The sequence below is a fragment of the Leucopleurus acutus genome (assembly GCF_964270905.1).
Source record: "Leucopleurus acutus genome assembly, chromosome: 15".
NCBI lineage: Eukaryota > Metazoa > Chordata > Mammalia > Artiodactyla > Delphinidae > Leucopleurus > Leucopleurus acutus.
In genome coordinates, this window is record NC_139157.1 from 50,102,091 (window position 1) to 50,125,983 (window position 23,893).

At 42.1% G+C, this 23,893-nt stretch overlaps 1 protein-coding gene across 1 annotated transcript in view; it reads right to left on the reverse strand.

Annotated features, from left to right (window-relative positions):
- Nucleotides 1-23,893, reverse strand: part of ARMC2 (armadillo repeat containing 2) — a 100,445-nt gene that overhangs the window by 16,518 nt on the left and 60,034 nt on the right. Inside the window, exons 10-12 of the mRNA XM_082856015.1 lie at nt 23,551-23,696; nt 19,484-19,583; nt 4,771-5,086 (exon numbers count right to left, since the gene is read on the reverse strand). Coding sequence (XP_082712141.1) covers nt 4,771-5,086; nt 19,484-19,583; nt 23,551-23,696 — 562 coding nt within the window. The remainder of the gene's footprint in view (nt 1-4,770; nt 5,087-19,483; nt 19,584-23,550; nt 23,697-23,893) is intronic.

Below are 23,893 nucleotides of genomic sequence, written 5' to 3' on the forward strand. Positions count from 1 at the left end.
CTGGAGCCCGTGTTCCACAGCGGGAGAGGCCACGACGATGAGAGGCCCGCGCACCGCGGCAAGGGGTAGCCCCCGCTCGCCACAACTGGAGAGGGCCCGCGCACAGCAACGAGGACCCAACAGAGCCAAAAATAAATAAATACATAAGTTTATTTTAAAAATTAAATAAGTAAATAAAGTAAAAATAAATTACACAGCTCCACAACAAGGGAAGGCACAGTCACTTACACTCCCACACGCCAAAAGCTGGGCTCTGTGGCTCTGTCCCCTCAGCTTCCATGTTCTGTGTACCCCATGCTGCTGGCACTTTTCATAAGCTTCTTGTCTATACACCTGATATTCCTCCACCACGTACCCTGAGTTCCCTGAAAGCAGATACCAACCTATACTTTTTTAAACGTTGTGCTGGCCTGAGTGTTTGTGTTCCCCTCCAAATTCATATGTTGAAGCCCTACCCGCAATGTGACTATATTTGGAGAGAGGGCCTGTGAGGTGGTAAACGAGGTCGTAAAGGTGGGGCGCTCATCCGACAGGGCTGGTGCCCTTAGAAGAAAAGGAGGAGACACCAGAGCTCTCTCTCCACCATGTGAGGACACAGCAAGAAGGTGGCCATAGACAAGCCAGAAAGAGGATTCTCACCAGACACCAACCCTGCTGGCACCTTGACCTTGGAATTCCAGCCTACAGACTGTGAGAAATAGATTTCTATTGTTTAAGCTACCCAGTCTGTGGTATTTTGTTATGGCATCCTGAGCAAACTAAGACAAACCTCTTTTAACATACAGCATAGGACCGATTATGCAGTGAAGACTCAATAAATGAGTGGCAAAGGGGCAAAGTTCAAAGATTACCCCAACACATCATTTTCATCAGGCATGAATGCTTCTTCCACAACAACACAATCTTTCAGAGTCTGGTAAGTAGTGGCGAAGTAGATCACTCTAGATGGCAGTCAATTTCCTTGCACACTAGTAGGCAGAGGTGCCCATGGGAAATGACAAGGCCTAAAAAGTGGAAGGGGGGGTGCTATGGACTGAACTGCGCCCCTCCCAAATTTGTTTGTTGAAGCCCTCACCTCTAATGTGCCTGTATTTGGAGGTAGGGTTGTTAGGAGGTAATTAGGGTTAGATGGGTGGAGTCCTTATCCAATAGGATTGGTGGCATTAGAAGAAGAGGAAGAGAGAGAGAAGGCAGCCGTCTATAAGCCAGGAAGAGAGGTCTCACCAGAACCAACCACGCCGGCACCCTGATCTCAGACTTTCAGCCTCCAGATGTGTGAGAAAGTGTCTGTTGTTTGAGCCACCCAGCCTATGCTATTTTGTTGTGGCACCCTAAACAGACTGAGACAGGTTTGGGTGCCTAGCAGTGAGGTGATACTGTAACAAATACCTAAAAGTATGGAGGTGGCTTTGGAACTGGGTAATGGGTAGAGGCTGGAGGAGTTCTGAGATGTATACAAGAAATACGGATGTTAAAGGTTGTGAAATAAAATTCATATTTTATGGCAAGACAAGAAAAATTTAAACATGGAACTTCTTCTCTGCTCTTTGGCCTCCTCTCTCCCCACACTGTGCTTTGTGTATCTGCCTTATGCATCGACCAAACCTCTCCCATCGGTAGGAATACCTGTTCAACCATAAAGAGCAACATTCTCCTAGCATCAAGACGATTCCCTCCTTAAAAGATAACATTCCTTCTTGATCTTGTAAGGGGTCACATGACCCACCAGGATGATGCTTAGATCTGGATTATGTAAACTGTCAATAACACATCATTTGACGTACAGCCTTCTGCCTCAAAAAAACTTATGTAACTGTGCCTTGATTTCTAACCAGTGGAACAGTTCTCAAAGCTTTCTGAGATGCTCTTCCTGGGTTATAATCCTCAAATTTGGCTCGAATAAAATTTTCCAATTCTTTCTTTGATCCACTGATTTTTTTTTTAATATAAATTTATTTATTTATTTATTTATTATTTTTGGCTGCGTTGAGTCTTCATTGCTGCGTGCGGGCTTTCTCTAGTTGCGGCGAGTGGGGGCTACTCTTTGTTACAGTGTGTGGGCTTCTCATTGCGGTGGCTTCTCTTGTTGCGGAGCAAGGGCTCTAGGCTCACAGGCTTCAGTAGTTGTGACACACGGGCTCAGTAGTTGTGGCACACAGGCTCTGCAGTTGTGGCTCGCGGGCTCTATAGCGCAGGCTCAGTAGTTGTGGCGCATGGGCTTAGCTGCTCCGCGGCATGTGGGATCTTCCCAGACCAGGGCTCGAACCTGTGTCCCCTGCATTGGCAGGCGGACTCTTAACCACTGCACCACCAGGGAAGCCCACTACTGATTAATTTTTTGTCAACAGGGTGATTCCGGCAAAAGCTCAAAGACAGGAGAGAGCTGGAGAGAAAGCTTCCATCTTCTTAGAGAACACAGAAATAATCATGAATACAATGCCGTTAGGAAGATGGACATTAAAGGCCACTCTGACAAAGTCTCAGATGGAAAGGAGGAACAGGTCCTTGGAAACTGCAGGAAAGGTGATCCTTGTTATAAAGTGGCAAAGAATTTGTCTGAATTGTTTGTGTTCTAGTGTTTCGTGGAAGGTCTAGTTTGCGAGCAACGATACTGGGTATTTAGCTGAGAATTCCAAGCAAAGTGTTTAAGGAGAGGCTTGGCTCTTCCTGACTGCTTACAGTAACATATAAGAAGAGAGGGATGAACTGAAGAAGTTGTTAAGCAAAAGGAACTAGAACTTGAAGATTTGGAAAATTCTCAGCCTGTCCATATTGCAAGAAAGAAGAAAGCATGTGCTGGAGAGAATACCAAGGGTGTGGTTGGCCTATCACTCAGTAAAGAGTTTACGGGATTATGTGAGCAGAAACACTGCCAATTTGAACTGAAGCTGAGACAGGACCAAACGAAGGAAGGCTGTCAGACTCCTTGGATTTGACAGGACAGAGTGTACAGCTATTTGGCTGTCAATATGCACTATTCTTCTAGTAGAGAAGAGAATGTCCCCAGTGGTGATTCAGAGATCACCAGGGCCACTGCCTCAGTTTCAACAGGCCACACTGGCCTTCACCCCAAAGCTTTGAGGGCAAGACTGCCCTGCAGAGCCCTGGTGGCCTAACTGACAGAGCTGTGGAGGAAGGGCCACTGCCCCAGTGGGTCTGCAAGGCAAAGCATCTAACCAAAGAGGATTATTCTCAAGCCTTAAGGTCTGATGGGGGCTTCCCTGGTGGTGCAGTGGTTAAGAATCCGCCTGCCAATGCAGGGGACACAGGTTCGAGCCCTGGTCCAGGAAGATCCCACATGCTGTGGAGCAGCTAAGCCCATGCACCGCAACTACGGAGCCTGTGCTCTAGAGCCTGCGAGCCATGACTACTGAGCTTGCATGCCACAAGTACTCAAGTCCACGCCCCTAGAGCCCAGCTTCACAACAAGAGAAGCCACTGCAATGAGAAGCCCATGCACCGCAACAAAGAGTAGCCCCTGCACTGCAACGAAGAGTAGCCCCTGCTCGCCGCAACTAGAGAAAGCCCGCACGCAGCCAAAAATAAATAAATTTGTTTAAAAAAAAAAAAAGATCTGATGGAATTCGCCTTACTTACTAGGTTTGGGACTTGCTGGCGACCCATCACACTTTCTTTTTTTCCCTATTTCTCTCTTCTGGAATGGGAATGTCTATCCCGTGCCTGCCCCACCATTGTATCTTGCATATAACGTGTCTGGTTTCACAGCTTCAAGCAGGAGAGGAATTGTTCCTCAGGATGTATCATATCTATCTGATTTAGATGATATTTAAATGAGATTTTGGACCTTAGACTTTAGAGTTGATGCTGGAATGAGTTAAAATTGGGGGGGCTGTTGGGATGGAATGAATGTATTTTGCATGTGAGAAGGACATGAATTTGGGGGACCTGGGGTAGAATACTATTGACTGAATTGTGTCCCTTCCCCCAAATTCATACGTTGAAGCCCTAACCCCTAATGTGATTATTTTTGGAGACAAGGATTTTAGGAGGTAAAGTTAAATGAGGTCATAAGGGTGGTGTCCGTATCTGATAGGGTGGTCTTATAAGAAGAGAAAGATCATTCTCTTTCCCATGTGCACATGCACACATTGAAGAAAAGCCACAGGAAGACTTAGTGAGAATGTAGCCACCTGCAAGCCAGGAAGAGGGCTCTCCCCAGAACAGAAATCAGCGGGCACTTTGATCTTGGATTTCCAGCCTCCAGAGCTGTGAGAAATAAACTTGTGTTGCTTAAGCCACCCAGTCTGCAGCACTTTGTTATGGCAGCTCCAACTGAGTAATGTGGGGTGGGCAGGGGAATGGGACCTGAATGACCAGGGGCTCTAATTACTGATAATGTAAAAAGCTGAAATAATAAAAAGATAAATAAACTTTAATCGTGTGGACTACCCCAGGAAAAGTTTGGGATTTTAAACTCTGTGGTTACTTTGGCCAATTTTTTACAATTTGATTGGTATGCTTTCAAAAGAAATTGTGATATAATTCACATACTGTAAAATTCACTTTTAAATTGTACAGTTCAGTGAGTTTTAGTAATAATTTGTATTACTATTTTTTTCTTTTTTATCTTTTTTAAAAAAAATCTGGACGACTTTTGAGGCAGTTCTGAACAGAAAAGGAATGAATTTTCCTTCACAGCTGAGAAGGCCTGTAAAAGCTAGCCGACTGTACTGCTAAAGCCCCCATGGCACCCGAGCCCTGGTCCATCTCCCGGCAACGCCCTTGCCGCCAGGGGGCCTCATTTCTTACCCAGCATGGCGAGGAGCAGGCCCACGATGCGCGAGTGGGCGGCGATGGCTGGGCCCACGCTAGGGTGGATGGCCAGGTTGGCGAGCACGCGGGTCAGCTTGATGAGTACGTCCTCCGCCTGGGCCGGCCTCGGCGCCTTGGGCCTCTCTTCTCCTTCCCCCAGGGGCTTCTGGGAATGCAGATCCAGTTTGTAGAATGTATGGAATAAAGACAGCAGAGTTGGGATGCTCCCTTTCTCTTTGGAAAACTGCTCACGAGCCTGGTTATTTTTCGCTGTCAGGTTGCCAAGAATAAAAACAATACGAACGACTAAATCCTGCAATAAATTAAAGACGAAGAGTCACAAGACCGAAGGGGTTGGGACAAGTTGTTGGGAAGAAGGCAGTATTTAATTAATTCACAATTTAATTAATAGTAAAATGGAACACATCTGGCTTCTTCTGACTTGTACAGTATTTGATTCCCAAGATTGGTGCAAAGTGACAGAGGAGATTAAAAGCATTTGGCAACAATGAAAGAATACAAACTGATTGATGCTGTTAGCAAGGTCTATTAACTTCAGATCCTTCATCTGAAATGCTGCCTGGCCTTTTTTTTTTTTTTTTTTTTTCCTGGAGAGCAATTAGTTGAGCGGGATGACATTACTAACAATGTGTCATATAAATCTAAGTCTTGACCCAAACAGGTTTCTTGAGTATCCAAATCTTTTCCTAAAAGTTCACCTCTTGCTGAAGCACTGTGTTTCTAAACCCGGTGTTTGTCCCATAGCGGCTAATCAGCTTGTGTTACAGCAGGCTTTCTCAGCCTGGGCACTGCTGACTTTGGGGGCTGAATAATTCTTTGCTATGGGGGGCTGTTTATGTTTAGTGGCATTCCTTTCCTACTAGATACCAGAAGCACTTCCCCAGATACCACAACCAAAAATGTTTCAAAGTCCCCTGAGGGCAAAATGGCCCCCAGGTGAGAACCACTGTTACAAAGTGTTCACCACTTTAAAGCAGTATTTGTCTTTCTTGACCAGGGTAGTGGTTACATGGGTGACACTTTTATAACTGTTTGCTAAATGGTACAAATGTGTTTTGTGCACCTTTCTGTATATGAGCCATATTTCACAATAAATAAACATTTCTAAAAAATCCCAAGCTGAGAACACTTTACAACTGAACAAGAAACAGAAACAATTATGTTCTTAATTTGACAATAGCCGGCAGACGTACCAGTTCAGTTGTTAAAGGAACACTTACTGAGGGGCTACAACTGGCCAGGGTGCTAATGCTCACTGTGCAGGCGCTGTGCTATTTACAGACAAGAAACTGGCTTGGAGAAGCTGCCTTGGTCACACCCAGTGAGGGGTGGAGTCAGGATTTGAACCCAGGATTACCCAGACCTGGAGTCCTTCCTACACCCATGCCTGTCACGTGGCCTGTTATTTAGGAACCTCCTTCGACCTACTCTGCTTTCAGAGCAGTGAAGGAATTATCTCCTTTTAAATGTAAATATGTCACCAGGAGGGATTCTGATAAAGGTTAATTTATCAGATCTGTAGTCAGCAATAGCCTTAAGGAACTGGGGGAAAGGGCAAAGGGCTGGGTTTGTTTTTCTCCAGGTGGGACCTGGGGGATGGGAGCAGCACTGAGCACTGTGTGTGGCCTAGAGAGAGTGGGTGATCCAGGACAAAGGACAAGACACTAGGGTTTGCCTGGGTCTGCTCTGCCAATACCAACTTATTCCTGCTTGTTCCTGAAAAAGTCTTCCCTGGCCCTGGTGAAGAAGCAGCCAAGCTGCTGCTTGTGAAGCTGGGAATCATTTGCCAACATTAAGAAAGGATGGAGTCTAACACGATGCGCTGGCCCAGGAGAGCATTCACACCCGGGGTGTGGGGGGGGCGGGGAACCTCAGCTGGGCAGTGTGCGACCAATCACAGCAGGTGGTCCAGTCAGGGGACCCACTCCTGCCCCCACCCCAACTGGAATGCTAGTCCTTGGGTATATCTGGAATGCTGGGGTCTGGGGGAAATACACACACACAAACAAGGATAAGGCAAGGTGCTCTGAAGAGTTAGAATCGACTTGAGAAGACAAGGCTAGTGCATGAGGGGACACAGCAAAGACTGAAAGGCTAATAAGGAAGAAGCTAGACACCCTAGGGGATTACGACTCCCAGCAAGAGAGCCAGGCAGCCTGCGTCACACTTCACTTAGCTTCTTTGTGACTCGATTAACTCATCTGTAAAATGGGGGGAATATTGTGTTGCAAAATTAAGACAAAACAGATAAAGCACAGGGACTTCTCTGGTGGCTCAGTGGTTAAGAATCCACCTGCCAATGCAGGGGACATGGATTTGATCCCTGGTCTGGGAAGATCCCACATGCCGCGGAGCAACTAAGCCCGTGCACCACAACTACTGAGCCAGCACTCTAGAGCCTGTGCGCCACAACTACTGAGCCTGCGCTCTAGAGCCCGTGCAATGAAAAGCCCGCGCACCGCAACGAGGAGTAGCCCCCGCTCACTGGAACTAGAGAAAGCCCCGCGCACAGCAACGAAGACCCAACACAGCCAAAAATAAAAATAAATTCATTTAAAAAAAAACAGGTAAAGCACAGGTTGTGGTGAGTGATGATTCAGGCACTGTTTTGGGGTTTTTTTTTTTTTTTTTTTTTTTGGTTACACCACGTGGCTTGTGGGATCTCAGTTCTCTGACCAGGGATTGAACCCGGGCTAGAGAGAGCGCCGAATCCCAACCACTAGACCACGAGGGAACTCCCTTCAGGCACTGTTAAGAACACTTTACTATCAATAAAATGTGAGTAGCGTTAACCATGATAAGTTCAACCTTGAAAAATGAATGAAAGCAGAGATGTGGCACGGGGGGAAAAGGAGCATCTCTTGAGACAGAGGACCTAGAGCCGTCCCTTTCCGGGGCCTGGGGTCACCTTGTTTGTGTCTGATCACCAGACAGTTCCCTAAAGAAGCTGGAGCCTGTAGGCCTTAAATCTAAACCAAGCACACGAAGTTTCGTTACAATACTCCAGTCTCCCTTCGCATGAAACCAATGGTTACTTCATGTAATTCCCGATGGTGCAGGCTCCTCCCTGGGCTCTGGAAGGAGTGCACTCCTCCACCCTGGCAACACCCAGCAGCAAAGCAGACCATTTTCCAACCAGAACAGAGGCTATTTCTGAGAGCTAGCCTCCCTGAAGGAAAATTCCACTGTATTTTCTAAATTGAGGAATATGAGCTTTTCACACAAACTGATACAAGATTTCTGATTAATCACACTCTACACTAGTCCTACCTCTGAAAATTGTAATAATTACTATTACTACTGATAGTAGTAGCAGCGACTACTACACTGTGTTTATGAGGCACGAGGCACTGTTCCAAGCACCTAGGTACACAATTAACTAATGCACTAAAAGTGACAATTTGCAGTTCTTTAATTTGAACAAAACGTTCCCAATCTCCACAATCTGGATAGCCACCTCCCTCACGCCCTAGACAGCAGTTATGGCCAATATTTTTGGACTTCCCGGTATTCCCTGGATTGTGCTCTTATTTCCACAAAAGCACATTAAGCAGGTCAGGAAAGACATGATCGGTGCTCTTAAATGACTTCATAAAGAATACGATAAATAACTGCATTCTATTGGTTAAATCCTTACCAGGACTAATCAAGTTACCTCCTAAAATGTCACTGTCGTCTTCTGAAGGATGCTAGACTCTTTTTTTCTCCTTTCTCCCTCTTCCTAGCTCTGCTGCTTTACCTCCACCTCTGATGTTTGTTTTTCTGGTTGGTCTAACTCAGAAGGCTTCTCTGACCCTGTACCACCTCCACCTGTCCCTGCTGATTTGCTGACCAGATCCCTGGCTGCAGGTAAAAAAAAAAAAAAAAAAAAAAAGCAGGTTTCCTTAGAGGTCCTCATTCTTCATAATTCAAATGACCTCTACCCCCTGTCACATGTGGTCAAATCTGGGAAGACTGATGCTGCTTTTCTTGTTTGAAAAATCGCCTCAGGCCCCTTCCACTTCTAAAATCCTTGGATTCAAATATCTCTGTGGGTCCTAACATGACACAGATTATTGAGCCTGATGTGGGAAGAAGAAACTTTAGGCTTCAGGGCAGGAAGAGTTAACCCTGCCGCAGCACCTCTCTCCCTTCCTTCAGATGGAAAAAGGAGGGGGTGGTTCCTGGCAGCAGTGGTGCCAACTGAAGGATGGCATGCAGAATCAACAAATGGGCTGGCAGATTGCAGCACCAAACTTGCAGCGACTGCTGTGCTTGCTGTTTCTGTCCTCTTTCTCAGGGTTGGCTAAGGCATCTCTTTTTTTTTTTTCTCCCCCCATCCCCTCTCTCAAATATATTCTCTGTGAATCGAGGGAATAGGCCACAAGAGCAGCAGTCTCACAGGAGGCTGGCGGCGGTGGTGTTTCCTTACTCCCATGCCAGTGCTTGTCTGGACTCATCTGGAATCCGGAACAAGGAGGCTGACCAAGAGGGCTTAGCAGGGCCCCCTCAGCTCCCTGCGGGTGGCCTCTGCGCCGTGCAGAGCACTGCCCCTGGATGGTGTACGGAGAGGTGGTTTCTTGTTCCACAGCCCAATCTATCTCAAGTCTACCAAACATCACCTAGTTAAAATCCTGTAAAGATTTGAAAAATTAGGCAAAGGCCAAAATCATCAATCTGTAGAGAAACAATGTGCAGAAAACGATTTCATCGAGGGGCCATTCTCCTTTGAGGTACAGAGGCTCTCCTTTATTCTTAGACAACATCTGAGAACCACCTATAAATCAACACTGCACTTTTTATAGCCTTCTTATTAAACTGAACACAAAGTTGCATATTCATACCACAACTATGTAGTTTTGAAACAGCAAAATGAAGATGAATCAGGAGACAGAATCTTATTTTTCTTTTTTAAGAAGGCAGTCTAGTATAACCAGTTCATATCGACTCTAATTTTGCTTAAAATGGAATCAGCCCAGCAACAGCTCCGGCCAACCAGAGCTCAGACAGGTACACCTACCGGACAAAGCCTGACTCAACTGTGCATCCCAGGTATAGCCTATGGGATGTTCTCCTTGGTTTAGCATAAGCTATGCCCTCATGAGCAAGCATGTTACTCAGTCTGAATGGGCTCCCCATGCCTGTAAATAAAATTAACTGGAACAAAACAAGGAGCAGGACACTGCTGAAAAGAATGGTCTCTGTCAAGTGCCAGCAGCGGCCACCGTGTTGACTGTTACTTTCCATGTGAGAACGACTGGCCTAAAGTCAATGGAGGAGATTCCCCCCTACTCAGAGATGTAGAAACTGAGGCTTCAAGAGGCTCCCTGGCCCCAAAGTCCCACACTGGTGAAGAGAAGAGGCAGGACTTGGACAATCACTTCTGTACTCACAGATGGATTCCAAAACCACCTAAGCGCACCTGCTCACCTTCCCCAGGCTCAGCCCCAGAGGCATCTTCCATTCCTCCCTATCTCACTCCCCTCAGCAGCCAGTCACCAAGTTCCCTCCAACCTGTCGTCTTAAAATCAACCCTGGCTCCCCCGTCTGTAGACTCTTGTCAGAGACCCTCGACGGGCTCCTCCCTCTGCAACCGAGGTTAACTCCACTTCTTGAAGCGCAGCTCTTACGTCATCCCCTTGCTGAAAAACATCCCCTGCCTATTAAATGCCAAAGCCAGCATCTAAGGCGCCATCTGGCCCCATGTGACCACTTCTACATTGCCTCACGTTATTCCCCACCCACGGCCCACCAATGGGATCGCACTCCTCCCCCACTCCCACACGCTTCCTACCGTAGTACCTTAAAATAACCCTTAAAATAGCCCATGTGCATCATGTTGACCATGGGGAAGGAACCATATCGAGCTGTCACAGAAAGAATCAACGATGTTCAGCAGACTCCATTACTTACTTGGGAGAGGACTACTTCTTCTAAGTCAAGGAAAACATTTGAGAAAGGTTTTCAAGAATGGGTTGCAATTGAAAGAGCTGTAAACAGACTTAAAATCAGAACCCTCTCTTAACCAGAAAATTAAACTAACCAAGATGCCCTGTTTAAATCTGGGTTAAAGAGTTCTCGTGCAGTCTGGATCTGACAGCTCAGTCAGGATTTGCAATTTGCAACATTTATCCAACTTCTCACCCTCAAACAAAACCCCAACATTAATTGAGCTTATAGGGGGCTTGAAGAACAGATAAATTTTACCAATCGGGAAGACAGACTGCAGCGCTGCAGAAATGCTAATTAATCTTAGGCTACTGAAAGTGGGTCAATGGTTTGCTGAAGTGCTGAGCCATACAAAGCGAAAGAATGAGATGTTGGAGACGCAAAACCAGAATCTAAGTAGAAAATCATCTGAAAACCAGAAGAGATCATTCCTGATGCTTCCATCCATCTATCCATTCCATCAACAATCGTTTACTGAGCACCCACTGTATGCTTCTGAAGGCGGCTATCACTCAAAAGCACCAGGACGATGCTAGAATTTCGCTGGGCTCAGTTCTTTTCTAAGTCAGCAGACATAAATCAGGCATTTGGGTTCCGTGCTGAGTAGGGGGAAGAGCCAGTTCCACAAGGGCAAAGCAGCAGGAGCTGGAAAGAATGAACAAGCTAAGGGCTTATTGTGCTGCCCGCCCGGTCAGGGGTACAGACCAAGGCCAAGGCCGAAAGAAGGAGCCAGCTCAGCCAAACGCTCGCGGCACCCACTGGGAATGTGCCTGCAGAGGGGCTGGGAAGAGAGCCACAGGGCGCGCTCCTGCCAGGCAGGAGGCGGAGGGCAAGCGGGGAGCCAAGTCACCATATAAAGGCGCCAGGGGAAGGGGTGGAGGCGCCTCCCTCACCAATCCTCTCCGGCCCCAGAGAGGATGGAGGAGAGGCAGAGAGAGGTCGTGCTATCTCTGGCCTGCTCCTTGGCTGTGGCTGCACTGGAGGTGAACAGCTCCAAAAAGGGCAGATGTTTTTGCTTTCAGCCTATACTCTCCAGACATTCCAGGTCTCGTTTTCGACATCACGCTGCCTGAGCGCTCCAAATCAGACAGTGTTCATCATGGCTGGAGACAGCTGCTTGCCCAGGAAGAGGTCTAAACGGGATGAGAGAGGCATGACTCTAAAAGCAGCACAAGCAAGGACATGTCGGGGGATTCCCAGACAGTGCTCTCTGAGGCGCTGATGATTGCCCTGCATTTGGAGGTTCTGTTTAAAAAAAGAAACACAAGAAGTTGACCATATCTAAAAGTGGAGAGGGTTAGACAGACAGTTGTTCAATGGACACAAGTGATGGGAATGTAGGTAAAGGTTATTCCTTTTGGACTGTGACCTTTGCAAAATAGTGCCAGTCTTATAAGTCTTATTTGAGACATTTTACCAGATCTCCTGCCCAGTAGATACTTACAGAAGAAATGGGGGAAAATCCTTTCACGTTTTTCCAAAAAAGCAAACCCAAACGTATTTTGCTGAGCTGCTAAATGCAGCAATGCTGACGTCAGAGGCACCTCCTGAGGCGGGTCTGCTTCGCAAGGCTGCTATGGCCAGCCCCTGCCCATGCCTTCGACACTAGGCCCATCTGTTTGCACATTTGGTTGTACCAAACGCAGTTTATACCATAAAGCATACAATATGTGCTTGTTTCTAAATGAGATTTGCCATTTAATTGAATTTCAGTCAGCATTCTAAATAGATGCTTTACCTAATGTTAGAGTCTAGCTTACACACTGCACCCAGCTGACTGAAGTGCTGCATTTTTCGGTCTCAGGTTCTATGTGTGCAGGAACTGGGAGTTACTAGTTGGACCACGGATCTTGGACAAATCAACCTCAGAGACAGACATGAGCCAAAGCAGTTTCCCTTGTTCTCCTTGGGGAAGTCCTTCGTAAGAGCTGGGAGGAGTGGATTCCTTTCCTCTGAGACTGTTGATAACTAGAAACCCTTGGCTCATACCACAGCCATCATATTCTGACATGCCCCCGTCACTGACGGGCTCTGTGTGGCGGGGGGTGCTATAAACCAAACCCTGCGTTATTTAAAATGAACAAATCGCCCTCAACTTTATCTGTTGCAAACTTACACGGTTAAGGTATGGCTATCTACTGAAATGTCGCAAAGCAGACATAAAGCTTGGTGGTTGTTTCACTGACAAATGAATCAACAGCAGCTCGTGCTTGTCTAGCTAACGGAGGATAACGAGACGAGCCCTCCCTTCTGCAGCCAATTCAAGGGTCCTGGGGGCCCGTGCTCACCTTTCCCCGTAGCCAACTCTGACCAGTGCCTCAAGCCCCATCGGTGCGATGGTCTAGTTATCAAATTGGGTTTGGTCTCAGGATGACTTGTTTGGACACAAATCTGGCAGAGAAAATTCCTGTAAGGGTCTAATGACCCATCTCATTTTCTCTGGCTAAGAAAGTGCTCCTCAGCTATTGTTGCAAACGGCACAAGGCATGTGGTTATCACCACTCACTGGCGAAACCTACACCAACACCTGGCATGTCTTGCTAATTTGGTTCCTACTTTGTGAGGGAGATTCAGTTTCAGCCACATGCCTGTAGAGAAAGACTGACCCTGTGTGGCTGCTTTTTTTTAATCACTTTAAAATCTCTTGAGGTTTTGTAGAAAACCCTCTGCTGTCGATATGGGGGAAAAAATTGTTTTCAGGAGCCATCTTAATAACGTATACCACAGGTTCTCAACCTGCTCTTCATTTGAATCACCTGTGGAGCCTCTTAAAAACAGGTTCTTGAGCCCTGTCCCAGATCTGAATCAAGATCTCCCAGGTGGGGCCTGAGAACCTGTATTTTATTTTTTGTATTAGAGTACAGTTGCTTTACAATATTGTGTTAGCTTCTGCTGTACAGCAAAGTGAATCAGCCACACGTATACATATATCCCCTCTTCCTTGGATTTCCTTCCCATTTAGGTTACCAGAGGGCACTGAGTAGAGTTCCCCGTGAGAACCTATATTTTTAAAGCTCCGCAAGTTTAGGAGACACTGATTCAAATCAAGAAAGAATTAGAAATCTCACCACCTTAATACCTAGTAACTGTTCTTATAATATCATGTTTAAACATAATATGAATCCATGTTCGTTGTAAGTAATTCCCACAACACAGATGTGTAGAAAATAAAAGTGAAAATGCTCCTCCTACCCTTCATTATCAACTGACTCAACAGAGACAGATTAAGGACTTTCCAAAAAGACCCGTTCTCACATGCTGAAGTCAGACTTTACCCTTGAAAAGAGATGAATATGAATAATGTAAAAAAAAAAAAAACTGGAAAACAATTTTTACTTTTGACATTTTCTCAAACAATTTCGTTTCTTTTTTTTTTTTTCCTTTAATGGGAAACAACATCGGATGGGGGAGGAAATATCCTACTTCTCCCATCAGCCATCAGCTCTCATACTACCTAGTTCCAAGCAGGATTTCCTCCCGGGTGGACTGTGGAAGTGGCTGGGCAGTTTCCTGCCAAGCTCCTCACCTGGTTGATAAAAAACACTTAAAGAGGTGTGTGTAGGTGACAGTTCATTTATTACTAGAGAGGATTTTTCTTTTTCTTTTTGTTTGTTTTAGATTTTTGTTTCTATGTTCTTCGAAAATATACTTAGCCATAACATGATTTATGATTTTTTTTTACATCTTTATTGGAGTATAATTGCTTTACAATGGTGTGTTAGTTTCTGCTTTATAACAAAGTGAATCAGTTATACATATACATATGTTCCCATATCTCTTCCCTCTTGTGTCTCCCTCCCTCCCACCCTCCGTATCCCACCCCCCCAGGTGGTCACAAAGCACCGAGCTGATCTCCCTGTGCTATGCGGCTGCCTCCCACTAGCTATCTATCTTATGCTTGGTAGTGTGTATATATGTCCATGCCACTCTCTCGCCTCATCACAGCTTGCCCTTGCCCCTCCCCATGATTCATGATTTATGTTATGGCTAAGGCCCAGAAAAATGAAATCTCCCAATTGCCAATGTAGTCTTCAGACTTTTAAGACAAAGGCAACACTAACCTCTCAGAACAAAGTCTATAGACTCTTTCTGATTATTAATCCCTGGGTGATATCCCTGTACATTAAGAGACTATAAAGCCTCCAAAGTACATATGTGTCCACAATCCAAGTTAGCCTAAGAGAAACATTTCCTAGAGCTGAAACAAAAATAGTTCCAGGAAGTAATAACTCTATTTTAAAAGTTGCTGGAGGACTGGCGTATGTTTCAAAGATCAGTTCAAAGCCTCAGTGTCCAAGTAAACCTCAGATGGAGCAAAGTTTGAGCCACCAAAGATTAATACACTCACATCAGAATGTCGTGTGCGGTTTCTGAAAATCACTTTTATCACTAGGCAAAGAGGAAAAACAAATCTTATCCAACTGGCCACCTGGGCCAGGGGGAACAGGAACCTAAGATGTTGTGCTGGTCCAAAGTAATTTAAGATCCATCATTTCTGTTTTGCCATTGTGTATGGCAGCCCACCAATGTGAAAAATGTGGGGAAAATTATTATTTCCTCCTCCAAAGTAGGAAGAAGAAAGTAAACATTTAAGGAAGAAGTACTAGATGACTAGAAAAAAATACTGTATAATACTTTACAGATTCCAAAGCATCTCACATACTCAAAATTCATTCTTTCAGCACTTTTATCATGAGTCTGTTATGCCAAGAATCATCTCAGGTTTATAAAGACAAAGACTGTGTCCTTAGGAAATCCCAACAGTGGGTGAGGTAGCTACGCAAATGATAACCATTTGGAGAATCACAGAAGAAATATTTACAAAGACCTATGAGAGCTTCTGGTTAGTGATTTTAGGAAATAGTTGGGACACATAACTACTTCCTTGTAGCCTGAACAATTTCCCTGCTCTTCTAAAATATTTTGGTTTTGAGGAAAATATGAATTATACATATTTTTTCTTACTAGAAAAAAATCAAAGATGGTTCAAAACTGTAACATTTCATTCTTCTACATAAGTAAAAGACAATATAGAGTCAAAGTATAATTTTTAAAAAGTTAACATGGCTCTCAAAGAAATATAAAATTAACACAATTAAAAAAATTATCTCATTTAATGAGGGAAGCCAATACAATGGTAAAGTGGGCTCCACGAACAATCAAAGAACAGGGGGGTTTACAGGCATTAAAAAGAATGTTAGAATTAAGATTACTAGGTTAGATACACACCTGGCTAATAGCCTAAAGGTAACAAAACATAACTTTGAGGTTATCTTGTCTACCAGAGAGAAATCTACAAATTAATGTGTAACTTTATAGTGTCTGGGTTCTAATCAAATAGTAAACAGCAAGTTTAAACAAAGATATATTCTCCTTGAGAATTAAGCCCTGCCCATTAATGCCCTAGCATGACTTTGTCAGGACATCTAGGCTCCTACCCCACACCCTAGTTCTAAGTTTTTGTTAGTTTTTCTTAATAATAGTGAAATGGTTGAGGTCAGAGACATACTGCTTGGGTCCTTAGCTCTGGCTACACTAACTGGGTGTGCTAGCTACATTAAAGTCTTCAAAATGATGCATGCAGTATGTAAACTTTTGGGATTGGCTTTTTTTCACTCAGCATAATTGGAGATTCGTCCAAGTTGTAGTGTGTATAAACAGTTCACTCTTGTTTTTATTGCTGAATAGTATTCCATGGTATGGATATTCCACAGTTTGTTTAGCCATTTATCCAGTGAAGGACATCTGGTTGTTTCTAGTTTTTGACTATTACATATAAAGCTGCTACAAACATTTTAAAAATAAAAATAAAATGAAGCACTGATGAGGGAAAAATTGGCTGGTCTTAGAAGGCTTGACAGAGAAGGGAACATGAGTGCTACATCTTGAAACATGAATTGTCTTTTGAAGATGAGAAGGGACAAGAGAAACTTCATCAGAGAGTCCCTCAAGCCTTTCTCGCTAAGAACCTATTCATGTTCAATTTTTAGACTATTTAGGTGTTACTTTTAACAAGTTTGGTTATGAGGTTCCCCTGCTATTTGCAAATAAATGCAAAAGACAGTTAATGATTACCAAAGGCAAAGTTAACAACCACGGAAAGGGAGAGAGAAATCTACAAGAAGAACAGACATTAAAGAACCTTATCAATAGACTCATGCTCCCAATGTAGGACAAATAACCTCTAGAGTAACAATTAATACCTGTAAGATTGACCTTTGGCATCAAGAAGAGGTTAAATTATTTTTAATATCCTCTAAGAAGGCAAGGAAATATGCAATATATTTGAATATGATTTTACCACAATGATTAAAATAATTTTGGTGATTAAGGGGATAAATTACACATTTCCTTGATGGTTCTGAAAACAACATATTAATGTACTTAGTTTGCAAGGTGCTCTTTATTCTTCTTTGGACCAAAATAACTTTAACAGGAACACAAAATTAAACCATAAATCAACAGAGAAGAATATGGCCTTTAAACACCAATTTTGCTTTACAGACAACTATTGGTCCAAAGTGAAAAGTAGTTCAGTAAGAAGTGCGTTAAAATTTTATGCCAATTAAACTTTAAGACATTTAGTCCCTTGAGCCAGAAAAAGCATATCCTTAACCATACTGACATCTCAAGTATCTAATATTAGCGGGATACCAGGACTTTTCACTGTTTATTAAATATGACCATCATCTAAGCTACAATCAGAGAAACAGTTATGTGCCCATAATGCCGTAAGACAACAGGGCTATTTGTCAGTACTGAACTGATGGGTTTTCTTCCTTTTCAAACAGATTACAGGTTACGACATAACTTGAAATCAAACTGTAAAACAGAAGTGTTTTCTTTCATCCACATTTGAAAACATCTCCTCCGGTTATGTCTAATCTAAGTCATCCATGATCAAAACACCAAAGCAAAAGAGAAACAATGATGATAAAATAATATTACAATTAAAACCCATAAAGGAATCCCATAAAACAAAACTACAAAATAAAATCCATAACTAAATCCCTTTTTAGATATAATATTGAAAATTTCTTTTAAGGTTATAGCAAACTATCTTTTCTACCCTTTTAATTTTTTCCTTAAAAAAGAAAACAAGGACTAGGAGTGCCTAAGCTCCTATGGGGTTAATTCACTTGTCTAAAGATTAGAGTTCTGGTAATATATTGTACCAAAATCTAAATCAATAAATGCTTAATGGACACTTAAATTAACACTGTGACTACTTTAAGGTACATTAATCAAATTCATTCTCCACCTGACACAGCAAATTCTTATACCAGGAAATCTTTCAAGGTATGTAATTTAAAGAAAATACAAAATACATAGGGGAAAGCACTTGTAATCCAAATACTCAGAATCAGGAACTCAAGTGCCTATTTGTGAATCAGTTTTTTAAAGTTAAATAGAAACATTAACACTTTAAGCAAAGTTTTATCACCTTTAAAATGTAGTAATGGTGTAATATGAGCACAGAAATTTCTCTACCATCTATATAACCAAAAAGACACTAGTAACCATTTAATAAATAGCTGATAACAGTGTAAAATATGACAAATTTAGTCATTCTCAGCAGAAGTACTTGGCTGGGTTAGAATAAGTTCAATGCTGTTTGTGGCAAACAGGGATTATATTTTGAGGTGGTTTTGATATGGTTAATATAAATAAACACAAAGCTTTATATTAAAATGGTCTTATATATACATAAATTATTTGGTTTTAAACAGGTGATACCTACTATGTGATTTTGAAAATTTACTGTATTTCAAATGAATATATATTGTCTTCATGTATAAACCGTCTCCACTAAAGAGTTGATGTCACTTTAAGCATTTTATTTATATACTGCATTTAACGAATATTCAAAAACTTCTAATAAAACTTAACATTTGCACTATTATAATTTTATTAAGGGGAAGTCATTTGTGAGTTCTTCCTTTTTTTTTTCTTTTTAAACAGCTATACACATTTTTGTCCGATCCATTAAAACCAAATTATTTCCTTTAAATACTTACCTAGAAATGTCATCTTCTAAATACAGCAGTGTCAAGGAATTAGAGAATTTCAGGGCCAGAAGAATCTTTAGACTATATCCAGCGTAGGAGATCCCAAACTTTAGTCTGCATCAGGAGTCCCTGCAGTTCTTGTTAAAGTGCAGATGGCTAGGCCCATGTGCACCCAGCTGGCTCAGCAGGCCTGGGGTGGGGCCTGGAAATAACCCGGTTAACCCCACCCCACCCAAAGATGCCTCTCATGTACGGGTCCACAGATCACTGGGAGGAGCAACACTGGGGGGCGTCTACCCACCCTGCACCCCAAATCGTGAATCCTCCTACTGCATCCACATCCTACTGAGGCCATTTCTCCCTCAAACTACTCCCTCCCCACCTCCTCCATGGAACTCTGCCTCCTGGGGAAGCTCGTTACACATCGGATGGAAGCTTCTAATAGAAACCTATACATTCAAAACATAAAGTTATTCAACATGGGATTACACAGGGATTTGACTGGCAGTCCAGTGGTAAAGAATCTGCCTTCCAATGCAGGGGACGCAGGTTTGATCCCTGGTCAGGGAACTAAGATCCCACATGCTGCGGGGCAACTAAGCCCACCGGCTGCAACTACTGAGCCTACGTGCCGCAGCTAAGACCCAACACAGTCAAATAAATAAATATTTAAAAAACAAAACAAAACATGGGCTTACACAAATACACCAATGCAAAGACACACTGAAGAATTAAATGTATGAAAAACTGACCTGCTTCTTCTGGTATTTGTTTATCAGATTCAAAAACAAGGCATAACATCTGGAGTAGTTGGCCAAGGCTACACAGCAGTCATGATAAGTAGTAACTTTGCTGCAGAAATGTCAAATGGAAAAAATAAAAATAAACTTTGTTTTTCAATAAAGTTCAACTATACCTAGGGTCACTTTAAATGCAGACCTTCAAAGCACTGTTCTGTGCACGAAAAGCAGTCTGGAAATACTGTACACACCGGTCCAGAGAAGCCTCAAGGAGGCGCGCTGTCTGCTCTAGACTCCGGGGGCACAGAGTGGGAGGAGGGAAGATTTTTTTTCAAGTTCTTTGAAAAAGAGAAACCTGAAGCCTCTAACACATGTACAAGGTATGAATTTACACTGCCCATGTGGTTCAGAAAACACAAGCGAAGAAATTTACACAAAATCTGGCTGGATATCAACCAATCTCCTGGGACTCCAGTAGCAGTAAATGTTAAAATGCTCAAATATACTAGGCTGTTAGTGGTATATTAATATCAGGCAAGATAGACCTTAAGGCAAAAAGCCTTGAAAATAGCTTCAAGTTTTCAAAAGTAAGCAAGAAAACAATGAAACTCACAAGGTGGAGTTGACAAACCTACCTCAAATTGGGAGATGTTCATAAATTTCTCATTAAGTGATAGATTAATAGGTAAAACATCACTAATATTTTAAAAACTTGATCATGTTAACAGGCCATTAACAAGTCTCAGTAAATTTTCAGAGAACCAGTGTCTCAGATCACATTCTCTGGTCAAAGTACAATTAAATAAGAAATCAATGAAAAACACATTGTTTAAAAAACTTACTTTTGGAAATTTAAAAACACATAGCTTGTGGGTCAAATCAATAAGAAAATAGAAAAACACATATCTGAATAATAACAAAAACACTACAAATCAAAATTTGTGAGATGCAGCTACAGCAGTATTTAGAGGAAAATTTATATCCTTAAGAAAGCTGAAAAGAAAGGAATTTCTAATCAAAACAGAAGAAAATATAATGTATCCCAAAAGAATAGAAGATAGGGATTATTAAGGATAAGAACAGAAGGAATAAAATACAAAATAAACATATAACAGAGTGGTTCAATAATCTGTTGGTTCTTCACAAAAACTAATAAATTGTCAAACCTTTGGCAAGACTGATCAAGAGAAAAAGAGAAACATCACAAATCATCAAAATAAGGAATAAAAATCAATATCAAAATGAAGAGGCGGTGTAACATAGCTTTTAAATGTATGAATTCTAGAGCCATACTACCTGGTTTAAATCACGGCTGTGTGACCCTGGGAAAACTACCAAACCTCTCTATGCCTCAGTCTCCTCGTACGTACAATGAAGATAATAATAATAGTACCCACCTTTTAAAGCTGTTATAAGGAATAAATGAATTAGTATTTGGAAAGTGCTTAGAACATTGCCTGGCACATAGTAGGCACTGTATAAGTATTTCTTAAATAAATAATATAAACAAAAGGGGCATAACTAGAGATAGAATAGAGATTAAAAGGATAATAGAATATTTGGGATGACTTTATACAGTTTGAAAACTTAAATGGACAAATTCCTATAAAAATATAACTTTTAGAAACTGAATCAAGTAGAAATAGGAATATGACTAGACATATAACTATTAAAGAAAGTGAATCAGTTGTCAATGACATTCACACATGCATGCATGCATGCATGCACACACACATATACACACACCAGGATAAAACAGCTTTCAAGCAAGTTCTACAAACTTTTCAAGAAACAGGTAAGTTTAATTTTCAGAAATTCTTCTAGAAGAGAGAAAATGTTGGAATATATCCCAGCTCATTTTATGAGGCTGGTATAAACTTGACACTAAAACCAGACACGGACAATATGAGAAAGGAAACATACAGGTCAATGTAACTCATAACCATAGATGAAAAATACTAAACAGAATATTAGTTAAGCAAATCCAGCAATATATAATGGCTTAACATGAGAAAATCTGTTAAGAAAACCCACATAATCAAAATACATTCGAGGCAAGTATACAAGGAAACTTAAAATCCATTAATGAGAGAAAATTATTCCTTAACTGTCCAAGGATATCTACAGAAACCTACAACAAACATTAATTTCAACTGGCAAAACCACAAAAATATTTCCTTTCAACTCAGGAGAAAGTCAGCTGGTTCAACACTCTCACAACTTTGTATTGGACATCCTAAGCCACACACCCAAGAAAAAGGTAGGGACAGGGGCCAAGAGTTGTAATCATCGGAAAAGAACCCAAAAGTAGACTTATTTGCATATAATTTGCATAGAAAATCAAAGAGAATCTATACACTAACTCTTAGACCTAATGTTAATCAAGATGTCCTGGGGCTTCCCTGGTGGCGCAGTGGTTGAGAGTCCGCCTGTCGATGCAGGGGACACGGGTTCGTGCCCCGGTCCGGGAAGATCCCAGATGCCGCGGAGCGGCTGAGCCCGTGAGCCATGGCCGCCGAGCCTGCGCGTCCGGAGCCTGTGCTCCGCAACGGGAGAGGCCACAACAGTGAGAGGCCCGCGTACCAAAAAGATGTCCTGGATACAAGATTAATAAGCAAACATCAATACTATCCATATACACTAGCAACACTCATTAGAATTGTTTTTTTTGAAGACTGCATTCATAATTGCAGCAAGCACCGTGAAGAAATGTATCTAACAAAAGATGTACAGAATCTTTTTGGAGAAAGTTATACAATTTTATTAAAAGAAGAAGACATCACAAATGTTTGTGGATGGAAGACTCGATATCATAAAGATGCTAATCAATTATCCCCATGTCTGTCCCAGATACTCTACACAGTCAATGCAGTTTCATGAAAAAAAAAAAATCCAAAGTTCCTGTCATGGACTTTAGCTGATTCTCCAATTCATGAGGAAGAGAAAATAAGAATTTGGATCTTAAAGGAGAAAAGAAGTGAGGGATTCATCTTATCCTACAGCAAGACTTAAATCCAGAATAGTAAAAACAGCATGGAACTGGTCTGAAGACGGACCAAACAGAATGTCCACAAACAGGCCTGCAAGTATATGGAACCTCGTGTTCTACTGACTAGGCATTCAAACACAGTGAAAAAAGAATGGTGTATTCAATAACATGTGCTGGGAAAACTGTCCACGTGGGGAAAAAAAAAAATTAAATTGGATCTCTACATGCCACCATATACAAAAATAAACTTTTTATGATTTTATAGTGCTTCAAAATGGGACTAAGTACCCAGAATGAAGTACCCAGACAGGAAAGCACAGTGCTAAAAGATCAAAGCTGGACTCACATCCTCATATTGGGGTCAATTACCAATTCAGTCTTCAGGAAATTTTGTATTTCATTAAACAACTACAATATTATAGTTCAAGAAACGCCCAGGTCTCTTGAGAAGGATCATTATGTAAAAACAATAGCAAAGAGCAGTGAGGGAAGAAATATAAATGCATAATTTAAAGACAGTTCCGAAATTTAGCCACATCTTGCTTTGAGGCAGCCTGGATTCAGGTGATCATTGCTTCTGGAGAAAAGTAAGTATAAACATGACTAGTGAATGTGTGAGCCAAAGTTCAGCCAAACAGCTGAAATAAAATGACCTTCAATTACAAATTAAGTCAGATCAGTCTTTCTAAGCAATGGCCTCCGTTTTCAGTTAAAATCCGTAAGCATTGCTTCCAAGCGCACCAGAAGGTTTGCCATGTTTTGTGATATAGCTCTTTATCTCCAATAAGCTGAGAGGAAATTTTGTTTGTTTGTTTGTTTTGTAAAAATACTAGGACAACTCACAACTTTAGTTACAGTAACTTAAAATCAATGAGTTTAGAATCACAACAGAAATACATAAGAAATGAAGTCATTAGTTTAAATCATTTTTTTAAAAAACTCAGGCCACTAGATTTACCTTTTCTTTGAGGTGACATAAAAAGTAAAAACAGGATTCCTTGCCAGTCACACACACAAATATTAAAAACAACCCCCTAAATCTAAACATTAGCATTTTTGTAAGGCTACTTTGTTTTCCTAGTCTACCTACCTGAATATTCTGGCAACATTGGTGCAGACCTCCTTGTCACCTATGTACTGTCCCATCACCGTGCAGAGCTGGGGAAGGGCACTGATGCTTAGCAACTTACTTCTTGCTAGTGGTGAGTCAACCAAGTTTCTCAGCGTAGCAGTCATCTATGAAAAAAAACACATTAGTGTCATTTTTTAAAATGAGAAAATACAGCAACACTAATCGGCACAGCATAATTCATACCATAAGTTTCGCTACATAAGTAGCTAAACCGAGGCCCTATTATGCATCTCCCATCAGAGAACATGAGCCTTATATGCACAAATAGCACAAAATGAAGACCAAGAAATGAATACAAAGA